Raw genomic sequence first — 19,860 nt, 5'->3', positions numbered from 1 at the left:
AGGATGAGGTGGGTGGTCTCGTGCCACTGGCACCGCAGGTATGTGGCTCCCTGCTGTGTGTGTGTGTGTCCCACCAGTGTACGCAGTGTCCAGCCCCCCCCCCCCCCCCCAGCTGTGCAAAGCCCTACTCTGTTTTGGTTATTTTTTTTCTCTCCTTGGGTTGAAGAGTTGTTTAGCAATAATTCCAATAAATGCATACTCTTTAGCCTCCTGTGGCCGGCCCCCCCGCCATGCCCGCACCACAAGAGCCGTGCCACCACCACGCGCTGTGGGCTGGTGAGGGGTTTAATGGCTGCTGGCACTGTGAGGGGGGAGGATACAGGAATCAGCGTGGGACAGGCCCCCCACCCAGACACCCCGCCCCCCCCCCCCCCCCCCCCAAGTCCTACACACCCCTGCTAGAAATGCTTTAAAAACACTAGTAAGAAAACTGCTTATAAAAATTATTTAACTGTTCCTGAGCCGTGTCGGTGAGCTGGAGGCAGCGCTGGGTCCCCATCCATCCGGTGATGGTGGGGTGGGGGGCGGGTGACCCCCCCCACCCCTCTACTGCTTGCCCAGGGCCTTGTCCAGGTTGTTCTTGATGGCGTCCAGGAAGTCGGTGGTGTTCACAAAATGCTCGTTCAGCTTCACACTGCGGGGTACAGAGAGGGGCTGGAGGGGTCCCATGGCTGGGGGGGGCATCCCTGCCTGCCCCTGCCACAGGCAGCAGCCAGCCTGGCTGGGGGGAGCACTGCCCTGGGCGTGGGGCGTGGGACGTGGCCCCTGCTCCGCCGCAAGCACAGCCTGACCCTGCGAGCTGTAAATAGATGCCCTGGGGACTGTCTGGAGGCCAGCAGCCACCCGACATGGCCAGCCGGCCTTCGTGGCCACCCCACGAGCCGCACGTACTGGCGAGGCCGTGGATGCAGCCGGCGAGGTCCTTCGTCATTGTCCCGCTCTCCACGGTTTCAACACAAACCTTCTCCAGCGTCTGAGCGAACCTGGGGGCGGTGGCATTGCGCTGGTGCTGTGGACCCCACCACGGCCGGCACCAGGGTGGTTGTGCCGGGGCAAGGGGGGGGGCTGCGGGCAGCGTCCCCCTACCCCAGAGCACCCCCACCGCACCCCAGCCCCTCACTTGATCAGCTCCGGGTTACTGTCCAGCTTGCCCCGGTGCTCCAGGCCCCGTGTCCAGGCGAAGATGCTGGCGATGGGGTTGGTGCTGGTGGGTCGTCCCTGCGCAGAGCGAGCGCTCAGCTGCCTGGCACGGGCAGCCCGGTGCGGGCAGCTCGCTGCGGGCAGAGCGCACCCACCTTCTGGTGCTCCCGGTAGTGGCGGGTGACGGTGCCGTGGGCCGCCTCGGCCTCGATCGTCTTCCCATCCGGACACACCAGCACGGAGGTCATCAGCCCCAGCGAACCAAAGCCTGCGGTGGGCGGGATGGGGGTCAGGGCGGCCCCAGGAGGGTGACCGTTGTGCAGCCCACCCCCTATCTGCCCCCCAGCAACCCCACCTTGGGCCAGGATGTCCGACTGGACGTCCCCGTCGTAGTTCTTGCATGCCCAGACGAAGCCGCCGGAGGACTTCAGCACCTGGGCGACCATGTCGTCGATGAGCCGGTGCTCGTACCAGATCTTCAGCTTGTCGAACTCCGTCTTGTAGTGCCTGGGAGCCCAGGGCGGGCATCAGCCATGCCCACCCCGGGCTGGGTCCCACAACTGCCCCTCCCCGGGGGCAGTTCCCCCCCAGCAGCCCGAGCTCCCCAAGCCCGTACTTCTCAAAGATCTCCTGGAAGACGTCTTTGAAGCGCCCGTCATAGGCCTTGAGGATGGTGTTCTTGGTGCTCATGTAGAGAGGCCACTTCTTCTGGATGGCGTACTGGAAGCAGCTGTGGGCGAAGCCCGAGATGGACTGCAAGGGAAGCACACGCACCCCCGTGGGACCCCCCGGCCTGGCCAGGCCCACCGCAGGCAGCGGGGCAGGGACCCCGCCAGCCACCCCCAGCCTCCGCCGTTACCTCGTCCGTGTTGTACATGCCCATGCCCACGCCGCCGCCGGGGAAGTTGTACACCTCCCACTCCTTGGCCCCGCTGCCGTCCTTGGGCGTGAAGACCATCTTGAACGTCCCAGATTTGCCCACCACGAAGTCGGTGGCTTTGTACTGCGAGGGGCAGGGCAGAGCGTCGGGCAGGGTCTGGCAGGAGCTGCCAGACGCCGCCGCGCCGCAGGCAGCCGCCGCACCAGGCTCACCTGGTCACCGTGGGCATGTCGGCCGATGGTGATGGGCTTGGTCCAGCCGGGCACCAGGCGGGGGATGTTCTTGCAGATGATGGGCTCTCGGAAGACCGTCCCCCCCAGGATGTTCCGGATGGTGCCGTTGGGGCTCTTCCACATCTTCTTCAGCTTGAACTCTGCGATGCGCGGCGGTGAGGCCTCCGAGGGATACCCCCACACCAGGCACAGCCCTGGAGGTCACCCCAGCCCAGCGACAGGCCCCCACCAGCCCCCCCACACCGTGGGCCGCTGCTGAGGAGCAGGACAGCTCGTGACCGGGGCCGGGGGGGCACAGCACTACAGCCAGGGCCCCCAGCCCCGGCACCAGCACAGCCACCGACCCACCAGAAACCCGAACCAGTTTGGGGGGAGGCGCTGGCTGACCCAGAGGGGCCAGGCACACACACGGGGGAGGCTCAGCACCACCCCCACTGTGGCGGGCGCTCGGCCCCTCGCCCGCTGCCCACCTTCCACCCTGGCTTCGTCTGGCGTGATGGTGGCACACTTCACGGCCACACTGTACTTCTGGGTGGCCAGCGCCGAGTCGATGGTAACCTGGTCGTCCGTCTTGTCCCGGTGCGGCAGACCCAGGTCAAAATACTTCAGCTGGACATCCACGTTGGGCAGGATGAGCTGGGGGGCCCGGGAGAGAGTCAGAGCCGGGGGAGGGACGACAGTGGGGGGTGCTCGGAGAGCAGCACCAGCTACCACGGCACGGCCAGCCCTGGCCCCCAGCCCAGCCCTGGTTGCCTGCCCGCGATGGTCCCCCCTTGCCCAGGAAGGTCCCCCCTTGCCTGGGATGGTCCCCCCCAGCCCAGGATGGTCCCCCCAGCCCGGGACCTCCTCCCTTCCAGGTCCTGCCGGAAGCCACGCTGACCTCACCACCTGCTTCCTGCAGACAGACGGACGGAGGGACACGGGGAGGGCACCGCCTGTCCCCTGTACAACGGCCACCTGTTCGCCTGCGTGACACCCACCCACCCCCCCCGGCAGGACCCCATTACCTTCTCCTTTATGAAGGCCCAGATGATCCGCGTCATCTCGTCTCCGTCCATCTCCACCACCGGGTTGGCCACCTTGATCCGCCGGTCGGCATCTGGGGCGAGCCACGTGGCGTCAGGGGCACCGGCCCCGCGGCTCCGCACCCCAGCGTGGGACTGGGAGTCGTCCCGGGGGGACCCAGCAGGGTGTGGGTGACAACCCCCCCACCCAGGGCTCGTTGCAGGTCAGGGGGCAAAACCCTGCATGCGAGCAGGAGCAAACCACTCCGGGGCCAAACCCCGGCACAAACTGGGGTGTAAAACCCTGCCTGGGACTGGGACTGGGGGCAAACCCCTCTCGGGGCTGGAGCCGGGTGCAAATCCCTGCGTGGGACCTGGCCCGGGAGAAAACCCCTCTGGGTGCCAAGTCTGGCTGCGGGTCGGGCCAGAAAACCCCACATGGGACTGGAAGCGGAGGCAAACCCCCCCGCCGGGGTGGGACCCCAGGGCAGCCGGGCCACAAAGCTCTACCTGGGACTGGGACTAGGTCTGGGACCGGGACCAGGAGCGAACCCTTCTGGGGGCCCCACCGGGCCGCAGATTGGGCGGCAAAACCCCACGTGAGAGCGGGACCAGGAACAAACCCCTCCAGGGTCAAAGCGGGTACAAACCGGGCTGCAAAACCACGCGTGGGGGCAGCAGCGGGAGCGAACCCTCCCCGGGGCCGAACCTGGCTGCGGGTCGGGCTGCAAAACCCCGCGTGGGGCCGGGAGAGACCAGACCGGGTGTAAAAACCCCGCGTGGAACCGGTAGCAACCCCCCCGCACCTCCCGGGACGGGCTGTAAGGGGGGACACGGATCCACTCGCAACCCCCCCGCAAAAAAAAAAATAAAAATCCGAGCGTGCAAACCCCTCCGTGGGCCGGGACTGGTGCAAACCCCACGGGGGGTGGGCGCCCCCCAAGGACACGAAGGCTTCCCCCCATCCCCCCCCAACCCCGCCAAGGTCACCCCCACTCACAGTGTCGGCGCTGCCCCGCGGGGGCGGCGGGGGGGGGACGGCGGGGCAGGCGGCTGAGCGCCGGGGCGGCGCGGAGGCAGCGGGCGGCCATGGCGGGGCGCGACGGGGCGGACACGACGGGGGCGGTGGCGGCGGAGCGGGGACGCGCTTCGCTCCGCCCCGGGGCGGTGCGAGCCCGGACCCCCCCGTGGGGCCCTAGAGGGGCCCGCGCGGGGTCCCACGGCGAGGCCCGGGCCTTTGCTTCACCCCCACCCCATCACGCAGCGCACCCCATCTGTAAAACACACACGGCGGGGGGGGAACACGGACACCTCGGGGGGGAAAGGGGGCAAGGCGGGAGGGTGCCCCCCCCGGGTGAGGGGGGAGGGGGAGATGCCACTTGCTGGGTGCAAGCCGTGCCAAAGCACAAGGTGACCGGCGAGCCCAGGATCAGCTTTCAGCGGGGGGGTCCTTGGGACGGGGTGGGAAGGGCAGGGTGCGAGGCCTGGGGGGAGCAAGCAAGACTTTGGGGGGGGGTGTGCAAGGCCTCGGGTGGGTGTGCGAGCCGTCGTGTGCCCCCCATTAAGTGCATCCCACCCCCCTGCCCGGCTCTGCTTGGCGTGGGGTGTGAGGAGTGGGAGGGGTGGTCCATAGCAAAGGGACGTGCCCCCCCCACACCCGGGGCACATGAGGGTTGGGGACACACTGGCCACCAAGCCGTGGGGCTTGGAGCCAGCTCAGGATTCCCCCCGAGTAGGATCCCATGGGTCGTGACTGGGGGCAGCTGGGCGCTGCGGCCAAGGGGGACCTTTGCCTCGCCTGACCCCGGCACAGGGAGGAGGGGGGTGATGCACCCCAGGGGCACCCCGAGAACATGCGCGGGGGCCGGGAGGTTCATGGGGGGGCGCAGGAGGCCGCCGGGCCCCAGAGGTTGGCTGTCCCTCCACACCGGCCAAGCCGATGGCTTTTTTTAGCCACAGGGGACGGGCAGATCCCGCTGCGGGAGGAAAAACAGCCTGGCCGCAGGCAGAGGGGTTGGGGGGAGGCAGGGCGGGCGCGCTGACGTCTCCTGGCTTTAACATTAACCAGAGCAGAAGCCTGGGGGGCTGCCAGCCGCGGGGGCGGGGGGCCAGCACCCACTTCTCCAGGGCAGTGCTGGGGTCTTGGGTGTCCCTGCTCCCACTGCTGGGCCCCCCCATCCTGCCAGCAGCCCTGCAGCCCCACGGCCAGCACCGCAGTGGCTGGTTGTTGCCCCCCCTGACCCAGCACAGGGCCCAGGGTGGGGGGCTCCCCAGCTGCCCCCACTCGCAGCGCAGCCCCTCCCTGGGCTGCCCTCGCCCCGGCCCCGCGGTCAGAGCCACCCGGTGACCGCGGCCACTGCAGGGACGAGGTCACGCCAGTGCCACGGCCATCCCCCCGCGGCGCTGACGGCAGCGGCCATGTGGCAGCGTCCCAGGGCAGGGCTGCCTCCAGACAAAGGCGGCCATCCCTGGCCGGGGCCCAGGCCGCACGCCCCAGTCCGCTGCCAAACCAGCCTCCCCCCAGCGTGAAGGGCCCCTGGGGGGGGTCCCTGGGGGGCTGGCGGGGCAGCCCAGGGCCGGAGCCCCCCGGGAGCTTCCCCCCAGGACCTAGAGGGGTGTTCTGGCCACACATGCCCGGCGGGGCGATGTGCGGTGTTTCCTCGTGCCAGCGGTGCCATCCCCAAACATCGGCCTCCCTCACTGGCACTGCTCAGAGCTGCCAGGGCTGGAGGGGGGGGGGGGGCTGTGTCCCCCCCATTTGGCAGGGGTCTGTCTGCCCCAGGGCTGCTGGCCAGTGGCATGGGACAGGGATGACATGGACTGTGTCCCCACACCCCCCCCACGGGCCCAGGGGGGCACAGAGCAGGCAGCTGCCTGCGGCAGATCCCCGGCACATGCCAGCAGCACTGCCCGCACTGCCCACAGTGAGGTGGCCCAGCTGCTCTGGGGACACGGCGTGACGTCCAGTGGCTCAGTGCCGAGGGGCTCGGTGGCCCCGGGTGGGCAGACAGCAGCGCTGGGGGACGGGAGAAGGGTTGGAAAGTGCTCGCTGCTCTGCAGCTCCGGGAAGGGGGTGCAGGGCCACGGCTGGCCAGCTCGGGGATCCCCACCCGGGACCCCCGCCCGGCCCAGTCCCCGTGACGCTGGCTCCCGGGGAGGGCCGGCACCGCTGCCACGGCTGCACGGCAGCTCTGCTCGGGGCTGGGGTCTCTCGTGCTGGGGGAGTGTGTCCTGCCCAGGTCACCCCCTCGTCGCACACCCGGAACTGCCAACACCCCGCCAGTGGCCTTCAGCTCTGCGCTTGTCACCGCGGGGACCCCCCAAACCGCGGGGAGCCAAGCGTCACCCCGAGGTGCCTGGAGCCACGAGCCACCCCAAAAGGCCGGGACCCAGGTGTCACCGTGGGGGACTCCGGGTGACGCCTGGCGCCACATGCAGCCACCACGTGACACCAACCCCTCCTCGCCCTGCTGCACCCCCCAACCCGCGGGCTCTCAGGCTCTGCACCCCCCCAAAAGCCACGCCGAGCTTCCCCACAGCGCTGAGGGTGGCATAAAGCCACCCTCGCCTGGGACGGGGGACACACACACACCGGCCTCGGCCCGCGTGCGGGCCAGCACCAGTCCCGGGCCAGCATCACTCCGGGCAGCCCCGAGGGCTCTCCCGGCCCTGACGCTGAGCCAGGGCCCGCCCCCCCCCAGCTTCCGCACCCCAGAACTGGGATTGACCCCCCCGGCAGCCCCCCGGACTCCTGCTCCCCGCCCCCCGGAGCGGTGGAGGTGCCGGTGGCGGTGCCGGTGGCGGTGGCGGGGCGGGAGCCGAGCGGCGGCGGCGGGGGCGGCCGGGCGGGGCGGCCCTTTGTTGCGAGCGGCGGGCGGAGCAGCCGGAGCCGCCCGGAGCCGCGGGGCGGGGGGGGGGGGGGAACACCCCGGAACCGCCCCCGCTGCCGGCGGGTCCCGCCGCACCCGCCGCCGAGCCGGTGAGCAGCGGGGCGGGGCGGGGGGGGAGCACCGGGCACGGGGGGGGGGTGGGAGGGGGTGTGCGTGTGCAAGGGGGGGTGCACAGGCGGCTGCGTGAGGGGGGGTGTGGGGGGGGGGTGCACGGTTCCTGCGAGCTTGCGTGTGCAGCCGTGCGGGAGTGTGCGGGGGTGGGGGGGGGTGTGGGGATGCGCAGGGGTGCACGGGGATGTGCAGGGATGTGTAAGGGTGTGCAAGGCTGTGCAGGGCTGCACAGGGGTGCACCGCGGGGTGCAGGGGTGCGCAGGCGTGTGCAAGGGTGTGCAGGGATGTGCAGGGATGCACAGGGCTGCGGGGGTGCGCAGGGGTATGAAGGGTTGTGCAGGGGCGCACGGGGGTGCGCGTGTGCTCACACACACGTGTGTGTGTGCGCACAGGGGCTGTGCGAGGGGCTGTGTGTGCACGTGCTCGGGGCTCCGCGAGGGATGTGTGCATGTCGGGGGGGATGGGTGGCCTGGGGGTGTGTGGGGGTGTGTGTGTGTGTGTGGATGTGCGTGTGTGTGTGTGTGCGTGTGTTCATGTGTGTGCATGTGTGTGTGTATGTGTGTGTGCACGTGTTCATGTGTGTACGTGTGTGTGCGCATGTGTGTGTGTGCTTGTGTGTGTATGTGTGTGCGTGGATGTGTGTGTGCGTGTGCGTGTGCCGGGCGCAGGCACCCTCGGGGAGGGTGTTCTCATGGCAGCCCCCCTGCCGCGTGGGGCTGTTCCCCGCAGGGGTGTTGCCAGGCGTGTGTTTGCCGCCCGGGGTGTGTGCGGCCTCCCCACGTGTGTTCACATCTGTGTCGGGTGTGCGTCACGCACGGGGCCTGGCCGAGGGTACGCAACTGCCCCATGCTGGGGTCGCTCGTGGGGACGTGTGTGTGCACACTCAGGGCCAGGCCTGGGGCACGCGTGTGCGTGGCGTGTCCCACGCGTGTGGGTGCTTTTGGGGCCTGACACCCCCTCCTCCCCCAGGCAGCACCACAGCGGGGGTGCGGCTGTGCCGAGGGGGCCTGGTTTGGGGCTCACACCCTCCCAGTCCCTGCGCCCCGGCATGCAGAAGCGCCTGCGCTCAGAGCCCCCCGCGTCCCTGCTCTCCGAGGGGTGTCCGGGGCAGCCGGCGTGCCCGTGCCACGCTCCCCCCCGCCGCGACGCCTGCGGTTGTGCCACCGGCTGCGGCGGGACACACGCGGCGTCGCCCGAGCAGCTGGGTCCGGGAGCATCTGTGCGTGAATCAGCACGGCCGTGGCCTGCGCGGCCGCAGGTGTGCGTGCAAGCGCGCTCACGCTCTGCGCCTGTGCGCGGCGAGGGGAGGCCGCGCTCGGGAGGGGGCCCGGGGGGGGCTGCCTGGTGTTGTCTGGCAGCTCCAGGAGAGAGCCGAGCCGGGGGCGTGCGTGTGAGCCACGGGAGATGTGGGTCGGGAGGAAGAGCCCGGGTGCGTAGGCTGCGTGCGAGCCGGCTGCAGGTCTGTGAGCAGGAACATGCCTGCGCTGCTGCCTGCGCTGCTGCCTGCGCTGCTGCCCGCACTGGGGCAGGCTGCAGAAGGGAGGCGTGAGCTCACCAGCAGCGGCAGTGGGGCGCACGCAGCCCGCTCCTTGCACCGTCTTCCCAGGCACCCACCGCCTGCCGGAACAGGGCAGCGGGCGCCGGTGTGGGAATTGGGTGCAGAAACTGCAATCCCGGTGACCCCAGGCCGTAGGTTTATGGTGCTGCCCAGGCCCGGCACCCCGAGCAGTTTCCCCATCACCCACCGCTGTTGCAGGTGGAGGGTGGGCCGGGACAGCGGCGCGGCTGCCGTGTGCGTGCCGGTACCTGCCCGTGCGGGTGCGGGAGCGGGCAGGGTGCTGCAGGGTGCCCCTGGCGCTGCCCGCGCTGGCAGCCTGCGTGGGCAGGCGGAGGAGATAAATGGGAGTTTGTCGTAAACAGGCCTGGCTGCCAGCAGCCGTGGGGAGCGCCTCGCCGCCCCGCTTAAAGGCGCAGGCTCTGGCCTCGCTCCGCTGCCTGCTCGCTGCCCAGCCTGGGCCAGGACTGCCTGCCCTCCCTGCCTGCCCCCAGAGCAGCCAGCCTCCCCGCAGGGGGTTCCGTCACTGCGTGCCATCACACCGGGGTGTTGGCACAGCCTCACACAGGCGATAGCCAGGTCCCCAGAGCCCCCTGGGGTGCCATGGCAGGGTTGGGGGGGGGGCATGGCTGCGGGGGTGTCTGCTCCCACCCCACTCAGGGTGACGTGCCTGTCTTGGTGACGTAGAGCCCTGTCCCGTCTGTGGCACTTCCCGGGCAAAGGGTGCTGATAAGGCAGGTGGGGTGGAGCCAGCGGGGACCCAGGAAAGGACATCGGCCCAGGGAGGGAGCCGAGCCCGGGAGGGCGGCAGGGGCACCCCGGCAGCCCCAGCCCCTGGGTGCCAGGTACGGCCCGGGCAGGGGCACCGTCCAGCAGTGCCAAGCGTGGGAGCATGGGTGCAGATGTCTTGGGAGCGTGGGGAGCGCTTCTCCCAGGCGGGGAGCTCGCAGCGGACCCCACTGGTGGGGTGGCGATGGGCAGGGGTGCCAGGGCCAAGCAGGGCGGCGTGGAGCTCTGCCTCGCGTGTGGGGAGGGCAGCCCTGGCCCCAGGAGAGCTGCCTGCTGCGAGGAGAGACCCTTTCCCCCCCGTCGCCATGGCAAAATAAGCAGCTGTCATTAATAACGCGTCACCATGGCAACTGCTGCCCGAGCGGGCAGCTCTCGGGGGTCCGCATGGGCTTCTGCGGGGGGGCCGCGAGCTCTCCCCGCATCCTGGCCGGGGTGCTGAGCCCCCCGTGGGCCCAGGTGGAGAGTCGTGCCCAGCACTGCTGGCTCGGTGGCATGTCCAGGCCACCCGGCCCACGCTGTGGCCACCACAGGGCCCATCCCGGGACCCCCAGGGATGGGGCGCGGGGGCTGGCAGGGACGTGTCCCCCCAGACCTGGGTGCTGCCCGGTGCGGGCACCGGTGCCGGTGAGCTTTGCCCCGCGGGGTGGGCTGGCACAGGCGTCCTGCTGCCTGGCGGGGCTGTGCCCCACGGTGCCCAGTGTTCCCCGGGGGAGGCCAGGGGCCCCCGCAGAGCCCCCGACCCCACTGCAGGCGGCGCGGCCGGACAGCCCGGGGGAGCCGGAGCAAAGCTCGAGCTGTGGGAGCAGCGTGGGGGACGAGCTGTCCCCAGGCCAGACTTTCCCGGGACAGACACCCCCGGGACAGACGTCCCCAGCCCTTCCCGGGACGGCCATCCCCGGGGTCCCAGGCCAGTCGATGCTCCCTGCTGCAGGGAGGGGAGGGTGGGTGCGTGGGAGCCCCCCCCCGGTGCTGTTCGTGCGTGGGACAAAGCACCTGTGGGACGGGGCGGTCCCGGCAGGGCACGGCGGGGGAAGCTCGCAGCACCGGGTGCCCCACGGAGCCGCCGCGATCCGGGAGCGGGTCCCGGCGGGGCGGGGCGGGGGGCGGTCCCGGCGGGGAACCGGCCGCCTCCTCTTCCGAGCTTCCCGCCCCGCCCGGGGCACCGGCTCGGCTCGGTGCAGCCCGGATCGGTACCGGGCGCTCGGCTCGGCTCGGCGGAGCCCGGCCCGGCTCGGCTCGGTACGGCTGGGCTGGGCCCCGCGTGTGGCCGCCCCGTCCCGCCCCGTCCCTCCCCGGTGCTCGGGCGGGCGGGGACCCCCGGGGCCGGGGCGGGCGGGGGCGGTACCGGGGCCGGGCCGAGCCGAGCCGCGCCGTTGAGCCCCGCTCTCCCCGCAGGTCTGCAGCTCCCGGGCGGCTTCGCGGGAGGCGGCGGAGGCCCGGCCCGGCCCGGCCCGGCCCGCCCCGGGATGGCGGCGCGGCCGGCGCTGCCCGTCCTGGCGCACTCGGTGCTGGTGGCGTTGCTGGTGGCGGCGGCGGAGGAGCCGGTGCCGCGGGTCAGCCTGCCCTACGGTGAGTGTCTGCCCCGCAGGGGTTCGGGCGGGTCCCCCCCTCCTTTCCCCCGGGGCGGCTGAGCATCACCCCTCACCCCCGGGCTCCCCACGCCCCGCGTGGAATCTCCTTGTGATGACCGGCGGTGCTGAGGCTGTACAGCACCCTCCCAGCCAGCCCGGTGAACCGGGGCCCGCCGTGGGGCTGGGGCGGCTGCGCTCCTCGGGGACGCAGGGGGACGCAGGGCAGTGGGGACCCCCAGGCAGCAGGGACCCTCCCCGGGCAGCAGGGATCCCCTCAGGCAGCGGGGACCGCCGGGCAGTGGACCCCCCCCAGGCAGCAGGGACCCCCCCCGGGCAGCAGGAATCTCCCCTGGGCAGCGGGGCCCCCCCGGGGAAGTGGGGTGCAGCAGAGCCCCTGGACCCCACGCACGGCAGCCGGGGCACGGAGCCGTGCGTCCCTGCATCAGGACCCACACCAAGGGCGCAAGTGGACGCAGGGCACCCCGGGGTGCTCATGACCCTGCATGCAGGGTGGCAGCAGCCACATCCCGCGTGGGGTGTGGTGAGGTGGCCGTGGGGGCTGGTTTGGGCAGTGGGGTGCCTGCAGGCCCCCGCCCCTCTCAGCCGAGCCCCTGGGGCTCTGCGCAGCCCCTTGCTGCTCTGGACCCACTGCTGCCCCATCAGCAGCAGGATCCGTCCCAGTGGGGCTGGGGGCAGGGAGGGGCTGCTCGGCCAGGCAGAACCCCTCGCAAGTGGCGGGGCTGGCCCACAGACCCCTCTCGCCCTGTGGAGACCCCCCCCCACGCCGGGGGTGAGGGGCAGGCCACCCTCCACGGGCAGCTCAGCACCGGCAGCTGCTGGGCCCAGCTCCATCGCCCGGCGCTGGGGCCATGGTGTGGCAGGGGCCGCCCGCGTGTGTCCAGGCGGGCTGTGCTGCCAGGAGAAGGTGGCTAAATCCAGCGGGGCTCGGCCTGCGCTGGGAGGGTGCAGTGGTTTGGGCCGGGCCGGCTCTGGCAGCGAAGCACGGGCAGCTGGTTGCACTCCCTGGCTCAGCACGCTGCGGCTCGTCGGCGTGGACGTGGCCGCGCCACGTGCTCCCGTGACTTGCTGGCCACAGTCGTGGTGGCCCCACAGGCCTTCTGGGACCCGCTGAGCTGGACAGGAGGGCCCGGGAGCCAGCGGGACGGCCCAGCTCGGCGTCGTGCCATGCTGTGCCACGCCGTGCCGCCTCGAGCCGCGCTGCCCGGCCCTGCCTGCACCGACCGGTTCTGGCCGAGCTCTGCCCACCTGCGGAGGCTGCTTCGGCTGTGGGGGCTGCAGCTCACGGGGGGGTCCCGACCCGGACCCCAGCACTGCCACGGGGAGCCGGGGGGCGGAGCGGGGCGGGGGGGCAGCATGTGCCCAGTGGTGGGTCCTGGGGAGCGCGGTCGGAGGGAGGGAGGAGCTGAGGAGCTGCTCCCCGGGAAGCGCTGGATGTGCCTCCAGCAGGTTTGTCTGGAAGAAGCAGGTCTTGTCCTAACAGGTCCTTTGGCAGCCGGCACCAGCTCCCGCAGCTCCCCAGGGCTGGGGGGGGCCCCGCTGCCCCTCCGCTGCCTGTGCTGGGCTGTGCCCTGGTGCTGGGATGTGGGACCCCCCGTGGGAGGATGCCCTGGGGGGGGTCAGCATCTCTCCTCCCGTGCTGCTGAGCCGGGGGTGCTGGGCCAGGGGTCAGCAGAGCCCCCGGGGACTGGGGAGATGCTGCCCCCCCCATCCAGCATAGCCGGAGCTCATGGAGCAACAGGGTCGGGAGAGAGGAGCAGGGGCCGGCCCTGCAGCACCTCCAGCCGTCGCGGGGGCTCGCGGGGGCCCCGGGGCCATCCTGGCAGGGATCTGGGTGCGGGCAGGGGTTCGGGGAAGGTCGGGGCATCCCCAGAGTGTCAGGGGTGAGGGAGTTGTCAGCGTGAGTCAGCCCGACGTGTCCCGCTGACACAGCCGGGCCCATCTGATTCAGAGCGGCTGCGGGAGAGGAAAGGCTTCCGGGGCCCGGCCACCCACGCGGGACAGGCGCGCCGTGACTCAGCCCCAACCTCTGCCCCGGCGTCCGGCACGGGCACCCGCGGCGTGGGCAGCCGGTCCCGGCACCCGTCTCTCCCTGCCACAAACTCGGGGTCCCCGCAGGGCCAGGCTGGGCCACCCATGCAGTGGGGCTGAGCCCCAGGGACCGTTGTGCAGCCGGGCAAGCGCAGCCCTGGCTGCGGTGGCCAACGCCGGGCAGGGCTGCTGTGGCATGCCCCGAGGCCGGGACGAGGCGGTGGATGGTGCTGGCAGCAGCGCAGAGGCGGCCCTCGGATGCTATCGCGGCCACGCACGGTTTGCCGCGGTGCTCCGGGTGTCCGAGCGCGTGGGGAGAGCCGGATCCGGCCCCGGCAGCGCGGGTGGGTGCAGGAGCGAGCCGTGGTGCAGCTGATGCCCATTGCTCTGCCTCCCCAGACTCGGCCGAGCGGGTGGTGCAGCGGTTCGAGGTGCCCGGTGCGTCCAACTACACGGCCCTGCTGCTGAGCCCGGACGGCGGCACGCTCTACCTGGGGGCTCGCGAGCTGCTCCTCGCCGTCAACACCAGCCACTTCCAGACTGGGACACCAGCTCGCAGGGTGAGATGCCCCCCCCGTGCAGGACCATGGACTCCTGGGGTTCTTGGGGAGGGGGCACCGAGCTGGCTCTGGTGCAGGGCGTCCCCTCCCTGGCGGCATTTGGGGTCTGTGCAAGCTGCTGCACTTTTGGGAGCTGCTTGGGACGGTGCGGAGGCAGCCACCCCCCACCGCCATCCCAGGCATTGGGGTGCTTGGCCCCAGCCAGCGTGATTGAGGTGGGGAGGGGCCTGATGCTGGGGGTGAGCATCAGGGAGGGGGGGTGTGGGGACCAGCCGGTGGCAGGGGGGCTCCCAGTGACCGTCCCCTCTCTGCAGCTGCTGTGGAGCGCGGATGAGGAGAAGAAGAGGCAGTGCGTGTTCAAGGGGAAGGACCCCCAGGTGAGCCCCGCTGCCGGGGGGTGTCTGGGGGCTGTGGTGGGCAGCGCCTGGTGCCGGGGTGCAGGTGGGAGGGCTGAGCTGGATCCTCTCACCCCTGCAGAGGGACTGTCACAACTACATCAAGATGCTGCTGCAGCTGAACAGCACCCACCTCTACACCTGCGGGACCTGCGCCTTCAGCCCAGCCTGCGCCTACATCGTGAGCGTGGGGAGCGGGGAGCGCCGCTGAGGGGGTGGCCCCCCCCGTGCCGGGGGGTCCCGGGTGCTGGGGCAGGCGCTGCCGGCTCACGGCCCTGGTCCTGTTGCAGAACGTGCAGCGCTTCAGCCTGGAGCGGGATGCGGCGGGGAAGGTGCTGCTGGAGGATGGGAAGGGACGCTGCCCCTTCGACCCCGAGTACCGGTCCACGGCCGTCATGGTCGGTAAGGCACACCGCCCCGGGACCCTCACCCTTCCGCCACGCCTCAGCCCGGCACGGACACGGTGGGGGAGTGGGGCCGTGCTGGTGGCGTGTGCTGGGTCCCAGCGGGAGCGTCTCTTTCTTTGGCAGACGGCGAGCTCTACGCCGGGACTGTCAGCAACTTCCAGGGCAACGAGCCCACTATCTACCGCAGCCAGGAGAGCCACATCGCCCTCAAGACGGAGAACTCCCTTAACTGGCTGCAGGGTGGGCGCCAGGGTGGCACGGCGGGTTGGGGTCTCCATCCCCCGCAATGGGGGAGGTGTGGGGATGGGGCCAGCCCGGTGGCAAGGCAATGCTGAGGGCACCTGTGTCCCCAGACCCGGTCTTCGTGGGCTCGGCTTACCTGCGGGAGAGCCTGCCTGCTGGCAACCCCGAGGGCGACGACGACAAGGTCTACTTCTTCTTCAGTGAGACTGGCAAGGAGTTTGACTACTTCGAGAACACCATCGTCTCCCGCATCGCACGCGTGTGCAAGGTGGGTGCGGGGCAGCGGGGGGTGTGTGGGGGCTGTGCCCAGGGTGTCACTCACTGCTGGGGTTGGGGGGGGTGTGGGACCACCCTGCACGTCTCCGTCCCCCAGTTTCTGGACACCGCAGGAGGGGACCAGTACCCAGGGGAGACCCCTCTGGGGCAGTTACGGCTCCGAAGTGGCTCTGTGGCTCGAGCCCGCTGCTCCCGCTGGCCCCGCTGGTGGCAGCAACCCTTCCCTGTCTCCTCTGCCCCCTCGCCATGGGGGACACGAGCCCCGTCCTCCTCTCGGGTCATGTTTCCCTTCCCCTGGGCACTTCGGATGCTGCTTCTCTTGTGCTCCCTGACACTGGGGCGGCTCCGCGGTGCTGCGCAGATGGACGGACAGACCCCTGCTCCCTTCACCCAGCCCCACGGGGCTCCCCGCTGCTGGGCGGCCACGGCATCGTGCCCTGACCCACTGTGCCGCGCAGGGGGACCAGGGCGGGGAGCGCGTGCTGCAGCGGCGGTGGACGACCTTCCTGAAGGCGCAGCTGCTCTGCTCGCACCCCGAGGACGGCTTCCCCTTCAACGTGCTGCAGGACGTCTTCGTGCTCACCCCAGGGGAGCTGCGCTGGAGGGAGACGCTCTTCTACGGGGTCTTCACCTCACAGTGGTGAGCGGCAGGGTGGGGGACCTGGCAGCGCTGCCTGCAGGGCGGTCGGCGGGCTGCGGGGAGGCATGGGGGGCTCGGCGGAGATGGGGTGCCTGATCTTGCCGCGGGCTTTGCCTCTCCCCCGGCAGGAACAAGGGCGGCCTGGGCAGCTCGGCCGTGTGCGCCTTCCCCATGCGCAGTGTGCAGCGAGCCTTCGGTGGGCTCTACAAGGAAGTGAACCGCGAGACGCAGCAGTGGTACACAGACACCGGCCCCGTGCCGGAGCCCCGGCCGGGCACGGTAGGTGCCTCCCCGGTTCCTGCCCGAGCGCAGGACGTGGGGCAGCCCGTCATGCTCTCCCAGTCCTGGCAGCGGCTGCGGCACGGCCACCCACCCGCACCCTGCGCCCCAGCCAAGCCCCTTCCTCTCTCCCCAGTGCATCACCAGCCACACGCGGCACCTGAAGATCAACTCGTCCCTCCAGATGCCGGACCGGGTGCTGAACTTCATCAAGGACCATTTCCTGATGGACAGCCCAGTGCGCAGCCAGCCGCTGCTGCTGCAGAGCCGCCTGCGCTACCAGCAGATCGGCGTCCACCGCGCTCAGGGCCTCCACGGCACCTATGACGTCCTCTTCCTGGGCACAGGTGGGTGCAAGGGTGCAGGGCGGGTGCCAGTGCGCTGTGTCCCCGCCCCGCCCCGGCCCCACTCAGCACGGCCCTTGTGTTCGCAGACGATGGCCGGTTGCACAAGGCTGTGCGCGTGAACCACGGGGTGCACATCATCGAGGAGATCCGCCTCTTCCCGGCTGGCCAGCCCGTTCTGCAGCTGCTGCTGGACCAGGAGCAGGCAGGACCAGGGCACGGGCGCACTGGGGCGAGGGTGGGGGGGTGCTTTGGGCTTGGCCCGCGCGTGGGGCAGGTCCTGCCTGGGGGCTGGGGGCCAAGAGGTGTGCAGGAGCCGACCCCGCTGCACAGTGCCGGGGCCACTGGCTGACCCCGCTGTGCCCCCTCCCGCAGGGCCTGGTGTACGCAGCCACCTACGCTGCAGTGGCTCAGGTGCCCTTCGCCAACTGCAGCCTGTACCGCAGCTGCGGGGAGTGTGTGCTGGCACGGGACCCCTTCTGCGCCTGGAGCCGAGGTGTCTGCCGCAGGGCCGCCCTGCACCCTCCGGCACACCCCCAGTAAGTGCTGCACCCCCTCCCCACCTCGCGGCACCCCGCGGCACCCCGCTGCCCTGACTCCGCTCTGTCCCCAGGCTCTGGGCACAGGACATCGAGGCCGCTGACACGGAGCGGCTCTGCCAGCTGGCCAACACCTCCCAGCCCCGTCCCCGCGTCCTCCTGCCCCCAGGTGAGCTCCGGCGGGTGCTGCCCAGGCCCGGGATGTCCCAGTGCCTCCCAGGGTCCCACCCGGCACCCCCCATCCCCACCCCTGCCTGCATTGGGGGTCCCCGCGGCCTCGCTGACGTCCCCACGGGTTGTCTCCCCTCAGCCTCGGGCGCCCCGTGCCAGCGGATCCAGCTGCCACCCAACGCGGTGCGGCCGCTGCCGTGCCGGCTGCTCTCCAACCTGGCGTCACGGCGCTGGCTGCACGACGGGGTGCCCGTCAACGCTTCCTACCTGGTGCTGCCCGACGGAGCCCTCATCCTGGTGGGCAGCCCCGAGCGGGCAGGCACCTATGAGTGCTGGTCACTGGAGGAGGGCTTCCGCAAGCTGATGGCCAGCTACTGCGTGGGCGTGCAGGAGGTGGCCCGCGGGCCACTGGACCCTGGCAGGAAGGTCGCCGCTGGCCGGGACGCCCTGGAGACCGTCAGCACGTCCCGGAGCACCTCGGCAGTGGGCAGCACCGCAGCCCGGCTGGATGGCAAGACCTACTGGACCGAGTTCCTGGTGATGTGCGTGCTCTTCGCCGCCGCCGTCCTCGTGCTGGTCCTCTTCCTCCTGCACCGCCACCGTGACGGCATGAAATCCTTGCTGGAGCCTGGGGACCCCACCCGGCATCAGAAGCCGCCCCGCAAGCCGGTGGAGAGCCTGCCCCTGAACGGCAGCAGCCTGCCTAGCACGGCGCCTGAGCACAAGGGCTACCAGGCTCTGCAGGACAACTACATCGTCAGCACCCCTGTGCACGAGCCCCCAGCCCCCCCACGCGCCTTCTCCGAGTCAGAGAAGAGGCCCCTCCACGTCCGGGACAGCTTCGTGGAGGTGTCTCCCGCCTGCCAAAGACCCCGGGTGCGCCTGGGCTCCGAGATCCAGGACTCGGTGGTGTGACGGGGACGAGAGCCGAGCCCGCCCCCGCCTCTGCTCTGCTGAGCCTCGCCGGACCGCGGCGCCATGGCCGGGGTCCGTGTTGTCTGTGTGTGCATGCCCGGAGCCCGCGCCCTGCTGTGGCGCCTACGCCCTGCTGCGGCACCCACTCTGCCGGCGAGGGGCTTGGCTCCCCTGGGAGCTCCACGGGCATCACCTCAGCCACTCTGGCCCCGTTCCTGGGGATGGTGCTGGCAGCTCCGGGTGCAAGGGGTGCTGCGTGCCTTCCAGGGACATGCGGGACTCTATCCCCAGCCCGGCGTCCCCGCCACAGGGATGGACAAGGCGCCTGGCTCTGCGGGGCCGTGGCCCCCTCTATGCAGAGGGCAGGAGGGGGCAGCCGCAGCCCCCCCGCGCCCCGACTCACTGTGACGTCCCGCTGCGGGACCCAGAGCCACGCGTGCGGCCGGGCGGTGCCGGCGCGGCGAGCCCGCGGCATGTGCTGTGTGTCTGTGCTTGGTTCGTTTTTAATATGTCGAAAATGTGAATTGTGTCCCGGGGAGGGAGCAGGGAGTGGCGCTCGCCCCGCGCCGGGCCGGGCAGCGACTCACCCCCGCGTCCCCACGTGTGTGTGCAGAAACGTTTGTGGTTTTTATATAAAGTCCAGGTGTCTCCTTTGGATGCGTGTGTGGTGCCTCGGTGCCTTCCCGGGGCTGACTGTGGCTGGGACCATCCCAGCAGCCCCACGGAGAGGAAAACCAGCCCGTGGCCGTGGCTCCTCACCCAGGCAGGGATGGACAGATGGACGGGGCAGGAGCATTGTGCTGGCGGTCAGATCTCCTGCAGTCTGCAACGTCCCTGTGTGCTTGGCCGGGGCACACGGGGAGCACAGAGGGTCCCTGAGATGCTGCTGTCAGGGCATCGGGCGTCGGTGGCAGCGAGCTCAGGCAGCGCCCGGTTGTTTGGGGGCCCTGTGGAGGCACCTGCTGCGGCCAGTGGGGCGGAGCAGAGTGGCCCCTGGGGTGGGGGGAGCTGCAGAGCAATGGGGTGATGCCCTCCCAGCACCCGGAGAAGTGCAGGAAGGCAGAGGTGACCGGGAGGAAGAAAAGTGGGTGCCTGGGGCTGGAAGCAGGGCAGCCCTTTCCCCGGGACCACGGAGTTGTGCTGCAGGAGGGACCCCACTGCCAGCCTGGGCACAGGTAGGTTCTTGTCTCCCCCCCTCCAGCTGCTTTGGCAGCAGAACCAGCCGCCGTCAGGGCTGAGGGCTGGGACCTGGGTTGCGGCGCCACGCGCGAGCCCTCATGTCTGGGAAGCACCGGCAGCACGAGCGCGGGGCCGGGGTAAGCGGTGAGCTCCACACCGAGCTGGCGAGTCGAGGCAGGTTTCACCCCCCTGGGGACCAGCACTGCCTTGCTCCCAGCCGGACCAGCACACTGAACTTCCTGCCCAGCCTGTTCTGGGACATCAAAAAAGCCACCGGAGGCGTTGGCTGGTGCTGTGCCAGCAGACACAGCCCCCGGGGCTGCAGGGGAGCAGGCTGTGGCGGGCAGATCCCATTGGCACCGAGCTGGAAGGGCCAGTGCCACCGGGAGCGAGGAGCCGGGACGTGAGAAAGGGCCATGCCGGCGCCCCGAGACAGCCGCCCTCCGCTCCACCCCGGCGCGGGAGCTCCCGCGGGGCGAGCCGGGCCCCGGGCGCCTGCCCCAGCCCGGCCATCGCCTCGCCTCGCAGCTGCGGGCAGGAGGGGTGCCGGCGTGGCCGGGGGCTCGCTGGGAAGCGCAGGCAGGGCCGTTGCCCGCAGCTGGCAGCGGGCCAGGGCGAAGCCTGGTGGATGCACAGACACAAAGGGCTCCGGCACTGCCCGCAGCAAAGGTAGCCCCTCGCCTGCCCTGG

General features: G+C 71.1%; 2 protein-coding genes across 5 annotated transcripts; one reads left to right on the top strand and one right to left on the bottom strand.

Moving 5' to 3' along the window:
* Positions 1 to 267: 267 nt before the first annotated feature.
* On the bottom strand, positions 268 to 4,404 carry IDH2 (isocitrate dehydrogenase (NADP(+)) 2). 2 transcript variants are annotated; one of them, XM_074837610.1, is made up of 11 exons: positions 4,258 to 4,404; positions 3,261 to 3,352; positions 2,724 to 2,889; positions 2,233 to 2,393; positions 2,000 to 2,143; positions 1,757 to 1,893; positions 1,496 to 1,647; positions 1,296 to 1,408; positions 1,121 to 1,218; positions 888 to 983; positions 432 to 634 (listed from the first exon to the last, which is right to left on the bottom strand). In XM_074837610.1, the coding sequence occupies exons 1-11, from the start codon at positions 4,346 to 4,348 to the stop codon at positions 547 to 549; spliced, it is 1,338 nt and encodes a 445-aa protein (XP_074693711.1). In that variant the 5' UTR covers positions 4,349 to 4,404; the 3' UTR covers positions 432 to 546. The 2 variants fall into 2 exon arrangements, with proteins under 2 accessions (XP_074693710.1, XP_074693711.1); XM_074837609.1 differs by having other exon boundaries at positions 268 to 983.
* A 2,811-nt stretch (positions 4,405 to 7,215) lies between these two features.
* SEMA4B (semaphorin 4B) lies at positions 7,216 to 18,648 on the top strand. Of its 3 annotated transcripts, none has more exons than XM_074837448.1 (15): positions 7,216 to 7,236; positions 10,998 to 11,171; positions 13,622 to 13,782; positions 14,097 to 14,159; positions 14,260 to 14,358; positions 14,468 to 14,579; positions 14,708 to 14,824; positions 14,938 to 15,095; positions 15,562 to 15,743; positions 15,872 to 16,022; positions 16,159 to 16,369; positions 16,456 to 16,571; positions 16,742 to 16,905; positions 16,980 to 17,074; positions 17,216 to 18,648. In XM_074837448.1, the coding sequence occupies exons 2-15, from the start codon at positions 11,069 to 11,071 to the stop codon at positions 17,989 to 17,991; spliced, it is 2,508 nt and encodes an 835-aa protein (XP_074693549.1). In that variant the 5' UTR covers positions 7,216 to 7,236; positions 10,998 to 11,068; the 3' UTR covers positions 17,992 to 18,648. The 3 variants fall into 3 exon arrangements, with proteins under 3 accessions (XP_074693549.1, XP_074693548.1, XP_074693550.1); XM_074837447.1 differs by lacking the exon at positions 7,216 to 7,236 and adding an exon at positions 9,568 to 9,658; XM_074837449.1 differs by lacking the exon at positions 7,216 to 7,236 and adding an exon at positions 10,771 to 10,841.
* Positions 18,649 to 19,860: the final 1,212 nt, after the last annotated feature.

This window comes from Strix aluco, chromosome 12 (assembly GCF_031877795.1).
Source record: "Strix aluco isolate bStrAlu1 chromosome 12, bStrAlu1.hap1, whole genome shotgun sequence".
Taxonomy (NCBI): Eukaryota; Metazoa; Chordata; class Aves; order Strigiformes; family Strigidae; genus Strix; species Strix aluco.
Note: the sequence above shows the minus strand (reverse complement) of the source record. Positions and strands in the feature narration are given on the sequence as shown.